The sequence below is a fragment of the Sorghum bicolor genome, chromosome 9 (assembly GCF_000003195.3).
Source record: "Sorghum bicolor cultivar BTx623 chromosome 9, Sorghum_bicolor_NCBIv3, whole genome shotgun sequence".
Taxonomy (NCBI): domain Eukaryota; kingdom Viridiplantae; phylum Streptophyta; class Magnoliopsida; order Poales; family Poaceae; genus Sorghum; species Sorghum bicolor.
Genome location: NC_012878.2, coordinates 3,977,479 through 3,996,586, shown reverse-complemented (window position 1 = coordinate 3,996,586; position 19,108 = coordinate 3,977,479). Strand labels below are relative to the sequence as shown.

Below are 19,108 nucleotides of genomic sequence, written 5' to 3'. Positions count from 1 at the left end.
GCTTGGATGCTATTTTTCTCAAGAAAAACGTGATGTTCTTACTGTTCAGGTCAGCTGTTGACCGAGCGAATCATTCAGCAAACCACTCGACCGACAAGAGCTGGATGCTTTAGAGGCTTAGAGCTGGATCATTCAGCAAATCACTCGACCGACATGTGCTGTCTGCCTATCTGAGTCCGAGCTGGATGCTTTAGAGGCTTAGAGCTGGCCTTGTTTAGTTCTCAAAATATTTTGCAAAGTTTTTCACATTCTTCATCACATCGAATCTTGCGGCACATGCATATGAAACACTAAATATAGATAAAAGAAATAACTAATTACATAGTTACCTGTAATTTGCGAGACAAATCTTTTGAGCCTAATTAGTCCATGATTGGACAATATTTATCGCATACAAACGAAAGTGTTACTATTCTGCAAATTTTTTTTGGAAGTAAACAAGACCTAAATGTACCGTAGGAATTCCACACGAAATTGTTCTTCGCGCATGAAATAGAAATTAGGCGATAGTTTTGACCGGGTTGCGCCTGCATCACCATTCACCAGCCAAAATATAAGTCCTATTTGGATTTCAACAACATATAGAATCAACTAATCCAACAACATAGAAGATCAACTAAAATAGTGTCAGTTTAGATCGGGCAACATTTTACTTTGCCTTGCCAGCAAGAGCAAGCCTAGCCTTGCCACCTTGAGTGAGCTTGATTAGCCCTCCTATTAATAAGAAATTTTCTTGCCAGCACAAATCAAGATAAATTTGTCTCACCTGCCACACTAACCATTCACCTATTCTAGCTGTGCGAGGTTAAGTGAGGAGCGGTAATTGAACCAAATATTTAACTCCAAAATAACATTAGCCATCAAACCAAACTGCTAAGGTTTCTCCTATTCTTGTTGGAAAAAGGTTAGGTGAGGTTTTAGCTAGGCACAAACCGCCAAATAACCTTGCCACTAACCAAATAACCGCCAAATAACATTTCTTATCCTCATAAATCCTAAGATAAACTTTGTCCACTAACCAAACTACTATCCCTTCTCTTATTCTAGCTCGACAAAGTTAAGAAACAACAATCTTAAGCCAAAAGCCCCTTATGCCTTGTTTGACCCAACAACATCCAACATAGGATGAGATTCTAAAACTCTAAAAGTCATTGATTTTGTAAATCCTACAACCCAAGAGATCTTGAATAATAATTGAGACAGTATCTCAAAACCAAATCCTAGAGCAACCATAGAGACATTAAACAGGCATTAAAAACAAAACCCTAAAAAAAATCTCGACGATATTGTATAACGTGTAACCATGTTAGGTGCGTTATTAATCAGTAAGAAAAAAAGTGTTAGGTGTGCTATTAAAAACAAACCCCTCAAAAAAAAAAATCTAGACGACGACGCGATGCAGTGCAGTGCAGTGCAATGCAACCACCTTCCAAAAATAACACAAAGCCAGTCCGCCGTCCGTTGAAACGGAAACTAGCTGCCCCCCCTACACGCCCACGAGAGGACCACGAAGGCCGCACGCCACCTCGTCCCTGACCGTCGGATCGGCCTCCGACGCTCCAGATCTCTCGTTCTGGGCCCCCATGCGTGCGTGCTGCGGCGTGGCAATGGCAACGGTGGGCTGGCTCTGCCTGGGCCCAGCCCAGCCCAGTAGCCCACTCGCCGTTTCCGTTACGCCTCCGCCACGAGGCGACCTCCCCCCTCCCCTCCCCCAGTCGCCCCCCGTTTTTACTCGCTACCTGACCAGGGGAGCCTGCCTCCTCCTCTCGTCTCGACTCGTCGCACGCCCACCCGCCGCCCGCGCTTGACTTGACCGGGGAGGAGCCGCCTCGTCGTCGGGGGAGACCGGGGCTCGGGCTCGGGCAGGGGCAGCGTCGTCGAGTCGGCGGACGGAGGAGGACGACCCGTCCCGCCGCGCGACCGAGCCACGAGAGCCCTCGTCGTCGCGCCCGCTGCTCCCGCCATTGGGGATCTCGCGGCCCGTTCGTCCGTGCCCACCGACTCCTCGCCCGGGGACCGAACCCTATCGTCTTCCGACGCCGGCGCCGACGGGAGGAGCTGGGGGGAGCTTGGGGAGGCGGAACGTGGTGGTAAGCTCCGTCGGCGCTCTGACCCTGTGCCGTGCTGCTGCTGCTGCTGCTGCTGCGCGCTCGCGTTTGTGAATTTTTCTCGCTGGTTTTGATTCAACGGCCCTTTCCCTCGTGTTTGGGCGCGGCGCTGTGGTGGGTTTCGGGAGCGGGAGACGCAATCGCTCGCCCGGGTATTGCTTCACGTGTAAAGGAGCCTTATTTTTAGCAGCAAATGGCAGTGGCAGGAGCACTGCGTTTCCGTTATGTAGGAATTGTAAAGGGAGCTTTTGGTATGATGGAGTTGGTTGATTTGTTGTTTGATCCTATGGGTATGAATCTCTGGAAATGGGGGCTGGATGTTGCTCCGTATGGTTGTAATTGTAATGTATTGTTGCTGTAGGTAGGTAGATGTGGTTACAGGAACTAGTAGTAGAGCCCATAAGGAAGGAGAGCTTTTGCGTACCACTTGGGGCTTCTAGTCATTGGGTGGTTGGTTGTATGAGTTATTAGGGTCCCTGATTTAAGGATATCGAAGGGATCACTTGGTACTCAACCAGCACATTGGTAGGGTGGGTTAGAGACTACTAAGAGTTTATTTGTGTGATCAGGGTCAGCCCCCAGCCTTTTTGTGTCCTGCCTGCTCCCCTGTTTCTAGGGGCATTGCATGAAACTGCTCCATGTGGTTGCAATGTTTCTGTACATAGATGTGGTTATAGGAACTAGTACATCCATAACGAAGGGAGGCTTTTGCATACCACTAGGGGCTTCTAGTCATTGGCTGATTGGTTGTATGAGGTATCAGGGTCTCTAATCTAAGGATATTGAACGGAATACCTCGATCACTTGGTACTCAAGCTGCATATTGGTAGAGTGGGTAAGAGTTTATTTGTGTGATCAGGGTTAGCCCTTGGCTTTTGTGTCCTGCCTGCTCCCCTGTTTTTAGGGGCATTACATGAAACTGCATGCTTTATGTTGTTCTACGTACTATTGCATGCTACCCTTTTCTTTGTTACGTATTTATTAGATATATAACATCAGACACTTTGTCATTAATATAGATAGAGCTGCGCTACTGACATCACGTGCTCTGGTTTCTATTTATATCGAAATAACGGCTTCCAGATTAATCGAGGGTACATGTCCGTTACTACTTTCCTTTCCGAATTGTGATGCTGGAAAAGTTGTAAATTAATTGCCACATGTGTTTGTGCCCCAACTGATCATGATTTTGGATTTGTTTCTATTCGGTTTGTTTTATTCCTCCTCCATTGATTATGTCCCGTTTACCATTGCATTAAAATTCCAGGTTGTTGTTTAGCTGATTAAAAGTACTCCATGGTTTAATGATGAACTGGTAATAAAGAAGTCAATCATTGACAACCAGCTGTCCGAGGAGGGTTTTGGAGTTCTTACTAAGAAGAGAGTTACTCATGCTAATCAGCAAAGGGCGGACAGAGACCTTGATTGCTTTACTGAACTGAAGACATGCCCAAAACACCTCCTGTCAAAGCAAGCAAGAACACTGAACTGCAGAAACAATCTGCACCCAACTTGACAATAACAAATGGGCACACAAGTACAAAGGAAGTGGCTAAAACAGAGCACCCTATCAATGATGTGAAACGCATTACCACTTGGATCTGCAAAAATTTGGCCTGTAAAGCTGTTAGACCATCAGAAGATTCCTTCTGCAAGAGGTGCTCGTGTTGTATTTGCCACAAGTTTGATGACAATAAGGATCCTAGTCAATGGTTAGTTTGTTCATCTGAAAATGATAGCAAGAATTGCTGTGGTTCTTCTTGCCATATTGAATGTGCTTTCCGAGACAAGAGGTTAGGATGTTTTGATCTGGAGCAAATTATACATCTGGATGGGAGTTATTCTTGTGCCTCGTGTGGAAAGATTTCTGGAATACTAGGGTAATGTACAATTTCTACTTAACTCAAGTCTCATTATTTCTGCTGTATTTTGCTTTGCTTCTTTTCCCTGTTCGATCATAATATTCTTGTTTGGAATCTTTAAACATAATGGACTTGCATTAGATAAAATATAGATGTGTTCTTAATAAATTATTATGTTTTATGAAACATGGCGCAAGTTTAGTTCTTGTGCATGGAAAGTGACCAGCTCCACCTCAGTATAACAAAATTAATGTGAACAAAGTCATAAACCATTTTACAACTGTGTGGTATTTTCTTTACCTTCGACAAAAGTTTCATTCATATTGGCGGTAGATAAATTATTTTGTCAAACCATTTTAGAACATGCAACATTCAAGTTAATCAGGTTACTAGGACCCGGTTGATCTTTTAAGTGGATAGTTTAGTTGTGCTTGTCAGCTCGTGTAGTCCTCCAACGTATATAACATTGTTTAGATGCAAGGGTCCTTTGTTGGTAAAAGTTGTAAATGTATATATATGACATTTAGGACAGGCTAATTAGTTTCATTTTTTTACGTAATTAGATTATCCTAACGAAGAGATTCTTAGGTTAATAAACCTAAAAGGCTGAAATTTTCTTTTCGAATTTTTAGTTCTTTGGAGCATGAAGTTGTTTGAGTAGCCTGATACAGGTACTGTGTACAACATAACAGCACCTCAAAATTTTGGTCTAGCAGTTTTTTTTAGTTAAGTGCCTGGTCTTAAATTGTTGTAATAATTTGCATATAGATACAGTATTTACTTGCGACATTATTGGAACACCTTCTGTGGCTTGGTCATTCTTGGTAGACTTGTATTTACTTCGACATTATTGGAACACCTGCTGTAGCTTTGGTCATTCTTGGTAGACTTGTTTAATTGACATGTATTAATCTTTGTAGCAGATATTGGAAAAGGCAATTAGTTATTGGAAAAGATGCTCGCCGAGTTGATAATCTCTGCCAGCGCATTTTTTTGAGCTACAGGCTATTAGAGGGAACTACCCAATTTAAAGAATTGCATGAGATTATCAAAGATGCAAAAGCAAAATTGGAAAGTGAGGTTGGCCCACTTGATGGAATCTCGGCAAAGAATGCACATGGTATCGTAAGCAGGTTCTCAGCTGGTATTGCTGTGCAGAAACTATGCTCTACAGCGATTCAAAAAGCTGATGAGTGGTTAAGTTCTCCTGACCTGCATCTTCGAGGTGATGATCATTCTTGTATAAAATCTAGTATAATAGTTTTGGTGTTGCTTCAAAAGACTCATGCACTTCTTTCTTTGCAGATTCATTACCTGTTGCCTGTAGATTTAAATTTGTAGACATAAAATCTTCTTCGCTCATTGTCATCTTGAAAGAAACCTCGTCTTCTGACACTATCAAAGGTTATAAGCTATGGTACTGGAAGAGCAGAGAGCAACCAAGTATGGAACAGCCTGTTATTGTGCCCAAAGATAAAAGAAAAATACTACTTTTTGACCTTACCCCATGCACCGAATATTCTTTCAGAGTTATATCATTTACAGATGATGGGGTACTTGGCCATTCAGAATCTAGATGTCGTACTGAGAGCAGGGAGATATTTGGCATGCGTGCACCACAGAATGCAGTGGGAGGGGGTACACAGGCACAAAAAAGAGACAGGAATCACTCTTGTAAGTCATCTGGGTTCAAGATCCGAGATATTTGGAAGAATTTTCAGGAAGCTTTGGATGCAGAAGGCTGTTTTGAAGGGTTTTCTGAAGATGTACATGAAGGTTCCTGCAGCAGAAATGTTACAGAGACTGAGTTATCTGGAGCTTGTCGGAAACTTCATTTCAACTCTTCTGTCCCTGACCTAAATGCTGAGGTACCTGTGCCCATGGACTACACCACTGAGAAACATTATTATTCTAAGAAGGGACTTGTGAGATCAAATGACAGTGGTGACTCTGAGACCTGCGCAGTTGGCCAGACTGCAGAGCCGCCTGCTGTTGAATCTCGGTCAGTAAGCAAGGTGAATACCGTACAAGTTAATAAATGTGAGCAGAATGGTGCCTCTGCTATTTGCCATGAAAAAATGCTCTCTGGATCAACAAGGCAACTAGATGGGGATTATGAGCATTGTGTAAAGGTAATACGGCAGTTGGAATGCGATGGACACATTGAAAACTGTTTCAGGATGAAGTTCTTGACCTGGTATAGTCTGAGATCGACAGACCAGGAGCGCAAGGCTGTGACCACATATGTCAAAACATTAAGCGACGAACCAAGCAGCCTGGCTGAGCAGCTCGTCGATTCCTTTGGAGAAATCTTAAACAGCAAGAAGGCAAAAACTGGTTTCTGCAACAAACTATGGCATTAGGACAAGGATAGAGCTCAAGATATTGCTAACTCACTGATTATCCATATTTTTCCCTGATCGGTGGCAGTAAAGTTCTAGTTTATTCCATCAATTTGACAGCAATGAAAAGGGGCGTCGGTGAAAATAGGAAATTATTTTAGGCAGCAAATAGCATGCTCTGAAATAATTCTTTTCCATCAGGAAGTAGTGGAACTTAATTTTTCATTGGATTACTAGGGTGAATCCTGAAATTATTGTAGAATGTTATCTTAGTTTTTGTTGTGGCTCATTGAGAAATTCTTTTGGAGATAGTATGTTGGCTATTCTGGGTTATAATATCATGGTAAATGGAATTTGATGGTACAAAATCTCTGGTTTACTTGTGCTTGTATCGTTTTTGTTATCTTTACCCTACTGGATTTTTTTTTCTAAAGTTTAAATACTTCATTATGTTGTAGTAGCTCGTGACCAAGGGCAGCATAACAATAGTTTGCCACTAAATACCAGGATATGCCGGTATCCTGAAAATAGTTCGACCTTTACTTCGCTGTGATAGAGAAATTGAATAGTCCCTCCATTTCTATGTAAATATGTAGTACCATTGAGGCTTTTTTTTTGTAACTTTTATTTGATTTTTCGGTATGTAAAGTGAAGAGTTCCTTGTCAAAAATGCTTCAAACATGTATGGTATGTTTGTCTATTTGCACAAACATTTATATCTATATCTAATAATTTAAAGAGTGAAATATTTCTTTTGTCTCACTTTTTTTTATTTCTCAAATTGCTATCATGTCCGCTTTATACATACTATCTGGATTTATGACCTGTGCTTGTACAGGTTAGAATAATAACTTATGTGTTATGTCTAACAATAATACGAGTCACTTTCACCAATCTATATATAAAAATGATGAACAATAAAAATCAATAGTGTCGTATTTGAAAAGGAAAGTATTTTTTTTTAGAAGTTTAGAAACAAAGTATATAATAGCAAACATGGTTCCAGAGCAGTGCTCCAGGTAGTAGGGACGTGGACACGTAGTAATAAAAAAAAAGCGTGTTAAAATGGACTCCCAATCTGTCTTAGGCCTTGTTCAGTTTTCAACCTAAAAATTTTCACCCATCACATTGAATATTTAGACGTTGAATACATGCTCTTCTAAACAAGACTAAAAAAGACCATTCTGGCACGAACATTGCCTTGCCCTAGGAAACTACTGCTGAACATCGCCTCCTATTCCACAGATGCAATTTCTTGGTTTCTTTCCGTCTGGACTTTGCCATGGCCGCACCTCAATGACCATTATATTCCTTTTCTCCGTGCTTCTCCATCTCATTTCTACTTGTGCTTTGCCATGCCATGAGCACTGTTTGTCTTGGCCGCTATGCCATCGCCCTGTTTCCTATTTTGTTTCTCTTTTTTTTTTCCTTCATGTAACATCTTCATGTAACCATAACCAACCAAGTGTCCAACTAATATCATGGAAAATCCTACGAATTTATACATATTGGTAACAACTTAACCTACATAGTAAGTTGCAGAAAATTACTATTCCGTGGAACGTAGCAGTGAAATGACTAAGTAGCATTTAGGGTTACTGGGTTAGAGAGGTCGGCTTTTAATAATCGAGGGATACAAGTCCGTGGACAGCAAGCAGAGTGATATCAAATCCCGGTAAGCCTGTCGACTTTCACGTAAATTTCTCTTATGATTATATGTTAGAGGACACTGAAAAACACGATATTAAAATAAAGTAAAAGTTTCACAGTAGAGAAGAACGTGCATCTCGGACAATTTACCGAAAATGAGTCTTAACTCTGTCACGCAAGATACACATGACCTTTCACTCTTTCAGATAAATCTATGTGCATGTTTTGTGGTTCACATCAAAATTTCATGAATATGACAATTAACAAATGTGATCGAAGAGTTACATATCTGAGACCTTCAGGAACCTCGATCTGCTAATTTTCTCAACAATGAACTCCGACTACATCCGCCACTTTGTCCTCGATCGGCTTGTGCGAGTCATGCAGTATTCTGGCTTTGAACTTTGATTTCTGCCAATTTTTCAGGTTATACTATGACAACTGGAACAAAAGACGTCTGAAAACGATCAAACGTTCAGACAGTAGTTCTCATGGAAAATCATGTTTATTCTTCTAGCTCCTCAAGATTTCCATTGGACAAATACATGAGTGATACGGCCAATGAAAGAATTGACAATCATTGGAGCTCACCTTCATGCATCACATCAACATTACTCTTTCTTGAGTTCTCAGTCACTATCCCAACTTTCATCAGTATTTTTCTTCATTTTACCAATCTTGCCATCGCTTTTCCTGTTGTCATCACTGTCCTCACTACTGCTGTGGAAATTTGGGAAATTCACCTTTGGGGCTCCTGAGTTCGTTTCTCCCCCCTTGTAATCCGAGTCCCACAGATCATCATCTTCGGTGTCTAACTCGTCACTGTTGCTGCCTCTGAACATAGTGCCATCAGAAGCATCGACTGAATTCCCTGGAATCCGATTGGAACCTCTGAATCCCCCAGGAATGGAACTCTGCCTGCCACTGGATCTGCTCTTCTCATTCCTCGTACTTTTGAATTGTCGAGGATGAACATCAGTGGTGTCTATATCATTGTCTAGGCCAAGAACATTATCACTGTCGTCACCAGAGTCCCATTCTTCACCTGATACCTCGATCTCACTATCATCATCCCACCTCCTTGCATCTGAAGTTCTTTCGTTGTTGTTATTATCTCTCCTATGTCTTCCCTGGCCTCTATCGTGAACATCTGAGTTGCCATAGCTTCTATTGAAACCCTTCCCCTTGCCCACGTCTCCCCTAGGAACAAAATCCTGTGTCCGACTGGATCTGCTCTTCTCATTCCTCGTGCTTCCAAATCGTCGAGGATGCTCATCAGTAGAATCTCTATCCTTGTCGAAGCCCAGAGCATTACCCCTGTCATCACCAGAGTCCCATTCTTCACCTGATGCCTCGAACTCGCTATCATCATCCCACCTCCTTGCATCTGAAGTCCTTCTGTTGTTGTCATGCTCTCTCCTATATCTTCCCTGTCCTCTATCCTCATAATCTGAGTTTTCATAACTTCTGTTGAAACCCCTCCGATCACCTACATCTTCCCTCTCCCAATATCGCATTCTTGAAGATTCTTCTTTCTCTGCGGCCTCTTCTTCCTCCCATTGCTTCTCTGCTGCACTTTCTATCTCTGAAATGAACCTGTCAAGCTCCTCCTGGTCACTATCTTCAGATGGTTCATCACGTGGTTCTTTTATTTCAGAAGTCCCAGCAGAAGGTTGTGCATCCCCACGGAAAATGTAGGGAGTACCTTGCTGCTCATCTATGGCTCGGAAGAACGTAGAGGCAACACGCTGGATGCTGGCCATAGCAACTGGGTCCTCTGGGTTGATACCCTTACGACGGAGTTGAGTTTCTATTTTCTTGATGTTTAATTTCTGCGATTCAAGTGCTTGTTCAAATCTAGCCTTGAATAATGCCTGCAACAAGAATACTTGTATCATGCCCCGTGAGCCATAACAGAGAATAAACTATGTAACTAAAAGTCTTCTTAATACACAGATTGAGAGAAAAAGTCTTGCAAAGGTGGAGATAATCAATTTGATGATAAAGAAGGATACTCCATTGGATTTAACCATATCCATATGAAACCTAAACAAACCAGTACTCTAGGAATTGGTTATTCACAAATGCCATACAGAGAGCATGCGTTATCCAGAGCAAGTGGTAAGTAGAATGGAAATAGCAAGGAAGTGCTAACTGAGACAGACACATCAGTTGCAAGGGACTGACCTTCCTTTTGGTAAGTGTGTTGAAAGGTATAAGGTTCTTCGGTTGACGGTAGTTTCTTCCTCGAAACATGATGATTGTTTTGGTATTATGAATGTTGATCACTATTCCACCACTCAATCTTGTCAGCATTGCTGCCATTTCCTTAATTTTTTCCTTTGGGAAGTTGTCACAACAAACTTGCACTGTCTCGTGGAATTTCCAGTGCATATGCATGTTTTGAACAACACCTCCAAAGACTCCACGAACTCCAACAGGGACATAGTTTCTATTTCTGAATCCAATCTTCTTGTAAGCTTGTAGTTGCTCTGCCGTTAACAGCTCAGGATCATGACGAGGAGCTGGTAAGTCTGGTAGCTCATACTTCTTGAGCTTCTGTAGGAGCAAAGCAACCTTTTTCTTGGCCTGGATAAAAGGAGATGGAGAATATGACAAGTCAAGGACTTCGCTACTAAAAGAATAGACCAAACACAACAGACAATGTAGTTTACTTATATCTTCATGATATATCTGGAAATTACTTTTTTCTAAACAGGTGTGCCAGATCAGCTACTATTAAGCATCCAATCACTATACTTTTCTGTTATTTATTAAAATTGATTTGTCTTGAAGCCTAAAGGAATGCAAGCACTGTGTTCATTACCAGTCACATTTATTCATTCAGTATACATAAGAAATGCTCCACAAGGCTTCAAATATGTCATGATATGCACGACAACAGGTGTGGTTGACTTTCCAATCTTCTATGCCAGCTATTTGATTCCTTCAGACAATAAACGGAGCAAAATCCCAAACAATCTTAGCCCTATTCACTATTTTCTGGGATGAACAATTACTTGTGCCAGTACCTCAATATACCAGTACCTTTTTTTCTTTTACATTACACCCTACATTCTCGATTCCACTCCATAAATCATACAGCGAGCAAAACTTTCAACATAAAACCACAACAATTCAACAAATGAATCGCATTCCACTTGGAAGAGGTGGGTCTCCTTACCCTGCGCAGGTTGTAGATGAGCTTCTCGTCCTCCGTCATGAGCTTCTTCCTGAGCTTGACGGCGCGGCGGAGCTCACGCTGCGTGCGGCCGGTCTCCCTCGCCATCCGCTTCTCCACCTTGCTCCGCATGCTCCTCCCCTTGGTCGACATCGCCCGCCGCCACGCGCCGTCTGCTCCCGCTCCCACCGCCAGCAGCCCCGCGGGCGCCGGAGCAGAGCCCGCGGCCACCGCCTCGCCCCTCGCGGCGAAGCGCCCGGAGCTGTCCCGCCGCAGAAACGCACGCGTCAGAGATCGAGAGGAATGGGGGGGAGAGCTGGTGCTGCTGCTCCGGGTCGAGAGGGAAAGGGGCGGAACGCACCTGCGGCGGAGCGACGGCGAGGCTGCCCGGAGGAGGCCCCGGAGAACCCACATGGCTGGTTGGGCGCCCCCCGCCGACGCACGACGGTTGTGGGAGCTGTTCTGGAAGGCGGCGGGGCGGAGGCGAGGTGGGTTTAGGAGGCGGCGGCGGGATAAACCCTGGCCTGGTGGTGGGGACGGCGGGGGTGGGTTGGGCTGTGGCCGCGGTGCGGGTGCGGCCGGGGGAAGCAGGAGCTTGATTGGCCGTCGGATGCGAGGCGGTGGCTGTGAGCCGTTCGATCTGATGGGTGGGGGTCAACCGCTGCAATGCAAATGAAAACGGACGGAAAGAGAAAACACCTCGACCATTTTCTACTCCTAGTTTAAATACCAAAAAAATGATAAAGCCAAAATGAATATGAACTTAAGGAATATTAAAAAGTTCAAAAATAAACTAAGGGCCTGTTTAGATTGGGGATGAAAATTTTTTAGGTGTCACATCGGATGTGTCGGAAGGATGTCGGGAGGGGTTTTTAGAAACTAATAAAAAAACAAATTACATAACTCGTCAGGAAACTGCAAGACAAATTTATTAAGCATAATTAATCTGTCATTAGCATATGTGGGTTACTGTAGCACTTAAGGCTAATCATGGAGTAACTAGGCTTAAAAGATTCGTCTCGCGATTCTCAACTAAACTGTGTAATTAGTTTATTTTTTTATCTACATTTAATGTTCCATGCATGTGTCCAAAGATTCGATGGGATGGATGAAAATTTTTTTGGTGGGGAACTAAACAGGGCCTAATTCGAACGGAATTGTGTTGAATACAATCGGTATACGAAAAATTAACATGGAATATTCCGAATAAAAAGTGGGGAAAAAATTGGTCTGGAAACACAATTTGATATTCCATGTTTCATATCGAATTTAAATTTGTCTGAAAATACAAATTCAAGCGGGTCAAATATAGAGAACGATGTGGTATTACATAAGTCATATTCTGACCATTTTCATCCGTAAATGTAGTCACTACGGCAGGGAAACGCAAAGGGAAACATAATTTCAAGGGAATTGTGAAAACCTTTTGAGACAGTTTTATGGAAAAGGAAGAGGCTGCAAATTCAGGCCTCCTTTGGTTCATAGAAAAAATGGAAGAAAAAAATAAGATTGAGAATTCTATAAGAAAAAGTGCTACTGTTTATGTCTTTGGTTCACAGAAATGGAGCATATTGTAGAAAATTTTTCTTTGAATGTTGTTTTTGAGAAAACAAAACTACAGGAAATTTGGTATCCAGTCGAACCTATTGATAAAAATCCTATGTTTATCTTATGATCCATTTAAATGATCATTTCTTCCAATTTTCTATGTTTTTCAATCTTCTATTTTGCAACTACATATTCCTATGCAATTTCTATATTTTTTCTGTCTTCCGAAGGGGACGTCAGTAATTTTTAAATTTGGTGGCCTCAATTCAAAATAACATTATAATACCGGATATTTGCGTGTAGCTATGATGAGATGCAAATGCATTTCATTTTCAGAACGGAGAACATTCTCTGTTTATAGGAAAGCCAAATATTCAGGCATATGACAACTGAGAACATGTATGTGTTGCTAACGACATGTTAGCATCTGAGTAATGGAATCCACCCAGTTTCAAAAAAAAAGAACACATCTTTCACCAAGAAAAGAGAAATCTAATCTAATTCGCCAAAAGAAAAAGGAAAACAAAAGGAGAAGCAAGTGCTATCACTGAAAATACAGCAGCAACTTCAAGGAAAGAGCATAGAGACTACCACGACAACGACCAACGAATTTTCTCGTCGTCTTGTTGCTGCAAACCACATCCAGTTATCCCTATGTGGAAGAACTCACTCCACGATGGTGGCCAGCTAGACTCCTAGAACTGCCTCCACGAACTAGAATTTCCACCGAGCTGAGCTGAGCAGGAAACCAAGAACACAGACGCGCAAACTTAGGGTCTCCTTTCCTGCTCCCTTTGCTTGCCTGCGTCCATGGCGGAGGTTGCCGCGGTCGGGTGGGCCATCTCCACGCTGGGGTGGATCGTGTCGCCCATCACCACCAAGCTCCTCAACCATGGCTTTGAACTTCTCGGCTTTGACGAGTCGGAGAAGCTGCGTGATCTGGAGGAGCGTCTTCTCCCACGGCTGGAGCTGATGCGGCAACAGGCCGAGAGGATCCCTCCCGAGCAGCGGGGTCGTGTGGAGCAGTGGGCAAAGAGGCTCAAGTCCGCCTTCTATGACGCCGAGGACATCCTTGACGTCGCCGACTATCACCGCCTTGAGAAGCAGGTTACAAGTCCACCTACCTATAGTAGAATTGCAATTCCATTTGATCATCGAAACTCTCTGAAAAGCAAACGGTTAGAATAATCACTGTTCAGAAAAAAAAAGAAAGGATATGATGCACCTAGCAACTGTTGCATAACTTTTTTCACACTATAGTTTATCAATACCACAGCATCCAAATGTCGCCTAAAACTTAAGTGTCAGTGTGTAACATTTCAATCTTTTCATGCATGCAGGTCATGTCTCAATCGGGAACCAAGTCAGCTATAACTATAAACAGTGTGAAGCAAATCACCTCTGGGAGAAACAGAAAACTGAAGAATGTTCTAAAGAAGTTGGAAAACATAATTGAAGAAGGATCTCAGCTTTTGTCACTGCTGGCTAGCACCATTACTGTGGGTAGCAGTGGCAATGACATGTCAGATCCTACAAACAGAGCGACCAGGATTACCACTACTTCATCTCCTACAGGTTCCATAATTGGTAGAGACAAGGACCGTGATGAGATAATAAGGATGCTCCATGAAACAGCAAGTGTTTGTGAACCAACCTCTAGTAACAGCAAGTGTTATTCAGTGATTGGTGTCTACGGTATCGCTGGTTCTGGGAAGACAACAATAGCACAACATGTCTGTACCTTTGAACGAACAGAGAACTATTTTAGCCCTATCATGTGGGTTCATGTTAATGAGATTTTCAACGTGCACGGAATTTATCGTCAGATGCTGGAGGCAGCTTTAGGAGAGCCATGCCATGAGTTCAGTAATCTTGACACCCTACAGATGAAGTTAGAGGCAGCATTAAGAGGCAAAAGGTTCCTGCTGGTCTTGGATGATGTATGGACTGGGAAGGATGTGAATGATGAATGCAAATTGGATCAGCTATGTTCTCCATTGAAGGCCGGAGATACAGGGAGTAAGGTCCTGGTCACGACTCGGTTTGCCGATGCAGCTAAGTATCTAGGTTGCCATAGCCCTATGCAAATACCTGATTTGAACGAGACGGAATTTTTCAACCTTTTTATGCATTATGCACTAGATGATGCAAACCTTGGTGACCAAGAATCAGAAACTTTTAAGATGATTGGAGGACAGATTGCAAAAAAATTGAAGAGGTCACCACTAGCAGCAAGAGTAGTAGGATCGCGGCTACGCAAACAATTAAAAGCTATTATTTGGAGAAGAGTTGAAGATCATGGCTTGTTGACAGATACCATGGGAGCTCTATGGTGGAGCTATCAATACCTTGATGAGCATGTGAGGAGGTGCTTTGCATATTGTAGCATATTTCTCCAAGGACACGTGTTTAAACGTGCTGAGTTAGTTGATTTGTGGATGACAGAAGGCTTTATAAAAAGTACAGGTACTGTTGAGCAAATGGAAGATATAGCACAGGGCTACTTTGATGAACTAGTTTCATGCTCATTTCTGCAAACAAGAAAATACTCAGATGACACCAGTGAGAATGAGTGGGTTACAACTCATGATCTTCTTCTTGAATTGGCTACCATGGTTGCTGGAAATGATTGCACAAGAGTTGATGCCAATGAGATAAAACAGTTCCCACCTGATGCCCGCCATCTTTTTGTGAGGTTGTACGATCCAATAAAGTTTACCGAGCAGATTTGCAAACTAGAAAATTTACGCACACTAATCATTACTAGTAGCTTTACTCATGAGCCAGTGATAACCATAGAAGAACTTGAGGGAATGTTGAAGAAGTTAAAGAAGCTGCGTGTGGTGCAAGTGCCTCTACAAGGCAAAATGGTGACGATCCCTGCCTGTATTTGTGACTTAAAACACCTACGTTGTCTCACCATCAGTGCCTACACCTACACTTCGGATACAAAGATACTTTTGCCAAGAAATTTTGATAAACTATATCATTTGCAGACCTTAGAGCTCCGGGATGAAGGATTTTTAGAATTCTCCAACGTGAAGAACATGAGCAGCATGATTAGCTTGAGACATATCAAGAACTCCCAACACTATTTATTTGATTTTTCTAAGATTTCAAGTTTTCCTGGGGTTGGAGAGATGAAATCACTTCAAGAATTGAGTGACTTCAGAGTGAGGAAGGAGAAGGGGTATGAGTTGCAGCAGCTGGAGAGACTAAATCACCTTTGTGGCAGCCTGAGAATCAGTGGTCTTGAAAATGTTGAAAGCAAGGAGAGAGCACTAGAAGCCAAGCTATCTGACAAAAAGTACCTGACAACATTGTCACTTGCATGGTCACGGTCGTCTAGTCAACAGCCAGACCTTGAAGCAGAGATAAGTGAGGGCCTCTGCCCACCATCACAGCTGACAGAACTAAGAATATATGGCTACAGTGGATGGAAGTACCCAAGCTGGTTGGCACAAAAATTGAGTAGCATACGATGCCTAGAACTCGACAATTGTGTTAACCTTGAAACTCTCCCTGATATCAGTGAGCATTTCATTCACCTTGAGAAGCTTAGACTTGTTTCTCTTTGGAAGCTAAAGAAGTTACCAAGACTTCCGGATAGCCTGAAGCGTCTAGACGTTCAGATCTGTGAGGCCCTAGTTGAGACGTGTGGAAGATGTGAACCTGATGAGGTCACTTTTCAACGAACGAGTGTCTCAAATTGAGCCATCCTTGCAGATTACAGTACATTCCGAGGAGATACATCGGTTCACTCAAGAGCAGCCTGAAAGGTTTGACGAAATCTTGCGCAGCATTTTCGGAAGCAGATGTGCCAGTTTTGCTCCTAGACTTATCCGAGGGCAGATAACAGAGGAAGATTACTCCCAATTTCAGTGTCCTGCGTCATTAGATTTCCTCTTTATCTCATATTGTGCCATCACTGACACCGTCCTCCACAACTGGTGGAGACGCTCTGCATCCCTAACTTGGTTAGGCATAAGGTGTCTTCCCTTTTTGAGAGCAATCCCTCGTGAGGTGATGATGTCTCTATCTATGCTTCGGACTCTCGAAATCCATGATTGTGTCCAATTAACTTGTTTGCAAGGCCTAAATTATCTCACCAGCCTGAGAGACCTCACCATCGTGGAGTGTCCCAACCTTATTATGACCCTTGAAGAGGTTGAAAAGGTACAACAATGTCTTGACAGGATCACTGTTGACGACATACCCATGGTGCCACAACTGTTGTCAAGAGAAGGCTTCTCATCCCTACGGATGCTTTGTATTGAGGAATCAGATGAGCCGAGGGCAGAAGAAATCCTGCAACAGTTTCCTTCTCTTAGAACCCTTTACTTTGATTGGTGCAAGTGGAGCAGCTTGCCAGAGAATTTGGGTACCCTGCCACAACTACAGAAATTGACTTTGCGGTGGTGCCCAAATGTCCGGTCACTTCCAACTCTGCCCGTATCTCTACAGTCTTTTACACTTCGTGACTGTGACAAGTCATTCATGAATAGCTGCCAAACGGCTGGTGATCCAAACTGGCAAAAGATTGCTCATGTCCGTACAAAAGAATTTATCCAGGATGATATTTAGTTGCCAATCTCTCTTCTCTGGTGTGGATACGACTTTAGCCAAGGACCAGAGCTTGACACTGGTTCAGAAAGTTGTGGAAGTTTTTTTTTTTTTCCCTGTTGTGCAAGCTGTGTGCTACATCTAGAAGGATGTTATAATAATATTAACTATATGTTGATTTGTTTCCATTCATTGTGTTTGCATTGGAGAATTGTTCAGAGATAACAAGAAACTGTGCACGAATGGTTATGCAAATATTTCTTGCTCCTTGTTCATTTACACTACGGGTTGCCGTTTGTAACTCACACATGGGAATATGGAATAGTTTAGCTTGTGTAGAAACGAGGAAAGATTTGCATGTTCCAAACTCAGCAATGGTGAAAGGCTCCCTAAACAAGCATGAATGCATGACAAAAAGGATCACGATTTGTTTTTAAATTGTATAAGTGGCCGTCAATAAACTTTGCTTGCAGATTCAGTATGTGAACTGATACTCGCTCATATTCCCCAGACACTGCTAGCGGTAAGAAGAAGATAAAAACATTCTTATGTATAATGTACTATTGTATAGCCTATAGGTGAACCCGCAGAAACACGAAAGTGTCAGAGATCTAGTGTCGAAGGAGGGGAGGGATCAGGGATGGGGACAGGGCGCACCTGCAGCGGAACGACGGCGAGGCTCCCCGGAGGAGGCCCCGGATAGCCCACACGGATGGCTGGCCGCAGCCGCGGCCGGCTATGGGAGCATCTGGAAGGCGCCGACGAGGCGGGTTTCGGAGGCGGCGAGGCAACCGGCTGAGCAAGCAGGAGTTTTTTTTTTTTTTTTTTTTTTTTTTTTTTTTTTTTTTTGACAAAGCAAGCAGGAGCTTGTCTGATGCGAGGTGCTGGACGTTGACTTGTTGAGAAGTCAGATCTGACGGCTGAATGAGGCTGGTGAAAATACAGGTTGGGTCCTGTTTAGTTCAAAAAAAATTTGAATTTTTTTTAAATTTACTATCACATCAAATTTTTAGACACATGTATAAAACATTAAATATATATAGATAAAAAACTAATTGCATAGTTTATCTATAATTTGCGAGAAGAATCTTTTGAGATTAGTTAGTTCATGATTGGACAATAATTATCAAATACAAATAAAAATGCTATAAGAGCTAAACCCAAAAAAGTTTCATCAACTAAACAATATCTTAAAATAGAAATACAAAATGCTTGAAAACAAAACATAAGCAAAATCCTGGGAAACAATTGGGTGGGCTAAAATATTTGCATCATAAGGGTCTAATTCCTCATTGAGTCAAATAATTTAAAATTCGATTAAATCTATAAAAGAACATTACAAACGCTTACAGTACCAACTAAGTTTTATATTAAATTAATTATAAAATATATTTTTATAGTAAATCTAATTTGAGCCAAGAAAATTGGTATTAAAAAAACTTGAACGAACTAATGTTTAACTTATCTAAAGCCTAGATTGATTTTTTTGGGGGGGTGGGTGGGGGGTGTACGCACACGTGTGCGGAGAAATGGCAAGCAGAATAGATTATTGTACATACCAAAGAACAGTAGAAACGTGTAACTGTTATATTAACTAAGGTGCTTATATATCTTCTTTTAAGAGCCAGCGACACGAATATGCCTAACACATATATTAATAGAGAAGAAGCTATTACAAATTAAGAAAACACCAACAACACTCACGAAGAAGCGCGACAACAAAACTACTGCCGCAAGAAACACAAAGCCCTCTATCCTCAAAAACAACAGGTAGCGACACTCTACACATCAAAGAGCACAGGCAAAGTAAACTAGTAGGGAGAGTAGGTTATTCACAACGATGGCTCTAAACAC

The 19,108-nt window shown here is 42.3% G+C and overlaps 3 protein-coding genes across 3 annotated transcripts; 1 reads left to right on the top strand and 2 right to left on the bottom strand.

Moving 5' to 3' along the window:
* Positions 1,723-6,680, top strand: LOC8075961 (VIN3-like protein 1). The gene is made up of 4 exons (XM_021447375.1): positions 1,723-2,090; positions 3,376-3,988; positions 4,894-5,195; positions 5,276-6,680. The coding sequence occupies exons 2-4, from the start codon at positions 3,555-3,557 to the stop codon at positions 6,331-6,333; spliced, it is 1,794 nt and encodes a 597-aa protein (XP_021303050.1). The 5' UTR covers positions 1,723-2,090; positions 3,376-3,554; the 3' UTR covers positions 6,334-6,680.
* Positions 8,045-11,704, bottom strand: LOC8069484 (CRM-domain containing factor CFM3, chloroplastic/mitochondrial). Its single transcript, XM_002439223.2, has 4 exons — positions 11,505-11,704; positions 11,147-11,405; positions 10,150-10,551; positions 8,045-9,836 (listed from the first exon to the last, which is right to left on the bottom strand). The coding sequence occupies exons 1-4, from the start codon at positions 11,555-11,557 to the stop codon at positions 8,592-8,594; spliced, it is 1,959 nt and encodes a 652-aa protein (XP_002439268.1). The 5' UTR covers positions 11,558-11,704; the 3' UTR covers positions 8,045-8,591.
* On the bottom strand, positions 13,021-18,097 carry LOC110430555. The gene is made up of 2 exons (XM_021448332.1): positions 17,912-18,097; positions 13,021-13,855 (listed from the first exon to the last, which is right to left on the bottom strand). The coding sequence occupies exon 2, from the start codon at positions 13,844-13,846 to the stop codon at positions 13,406-13,408; it is 441 nt and encodes a 146-aa protein (XP_021304007.1). The 5' UTR covers positions 13,847-13,855; positions 17,912-18,097; the 3' UTR covers positions 13,021-13,405.

Excerpts from the sequence above, each read along its gene's own strand:
- LOC110430555 (XM_021448332.1), bottom strand. The coding sequence starts at position 13,846 with ATGATCAAATGGAATTGCAATTCTACTATAGGTAGGTGGACTTGTAAC.
- LOC8069484 (XM_002439223.2), bottom strand. The coding sequence starts at position 11,557 with ATGTGGGTTCTCCGGGGCCTCCTCCGGGCAGCCTCGCCGTCGCTCCGC. Across the intron at positions 11,406-11,504 it reads TCGCCGTCGCTCCGCCGCAG|CTCCGGGCGCTTCGCCGCGA; the intron begins GTGCGTTCCGCC and ends GCGGCGGGACAG. Across the intron at positions 10,552-11,146 it reads TCATCTACAACCTGCGCAGG|GCCAAGAAAAAGGTTGCTTT; the intron begins GTAAGGAGACCC and ends CCTTTTATCCAG.
- LOC8075961 (XM_021447375.1), top strand. The coding sequence starts at position 3,555 with ATGCCCAAAACACCTCCTGTCAAAGCAAGCAAGAACACTGAACTGCAG. Across the intron at positions 3,989-4,893 it reads AAGATTTCTGGAATACTAGG|ATATTGGAAAAGGCAATTAG; the intron begins GTAATGTACAAT and ends TCTTTGTAGCAG. Across the intron at positions 5,196-5,275 it reads TCCTGACCTGCATCTTCGAG|ATTCATTACCTGTTGCCTGT; the intron begins GTGATGATCATT and ends CTTTCTTTGCAG.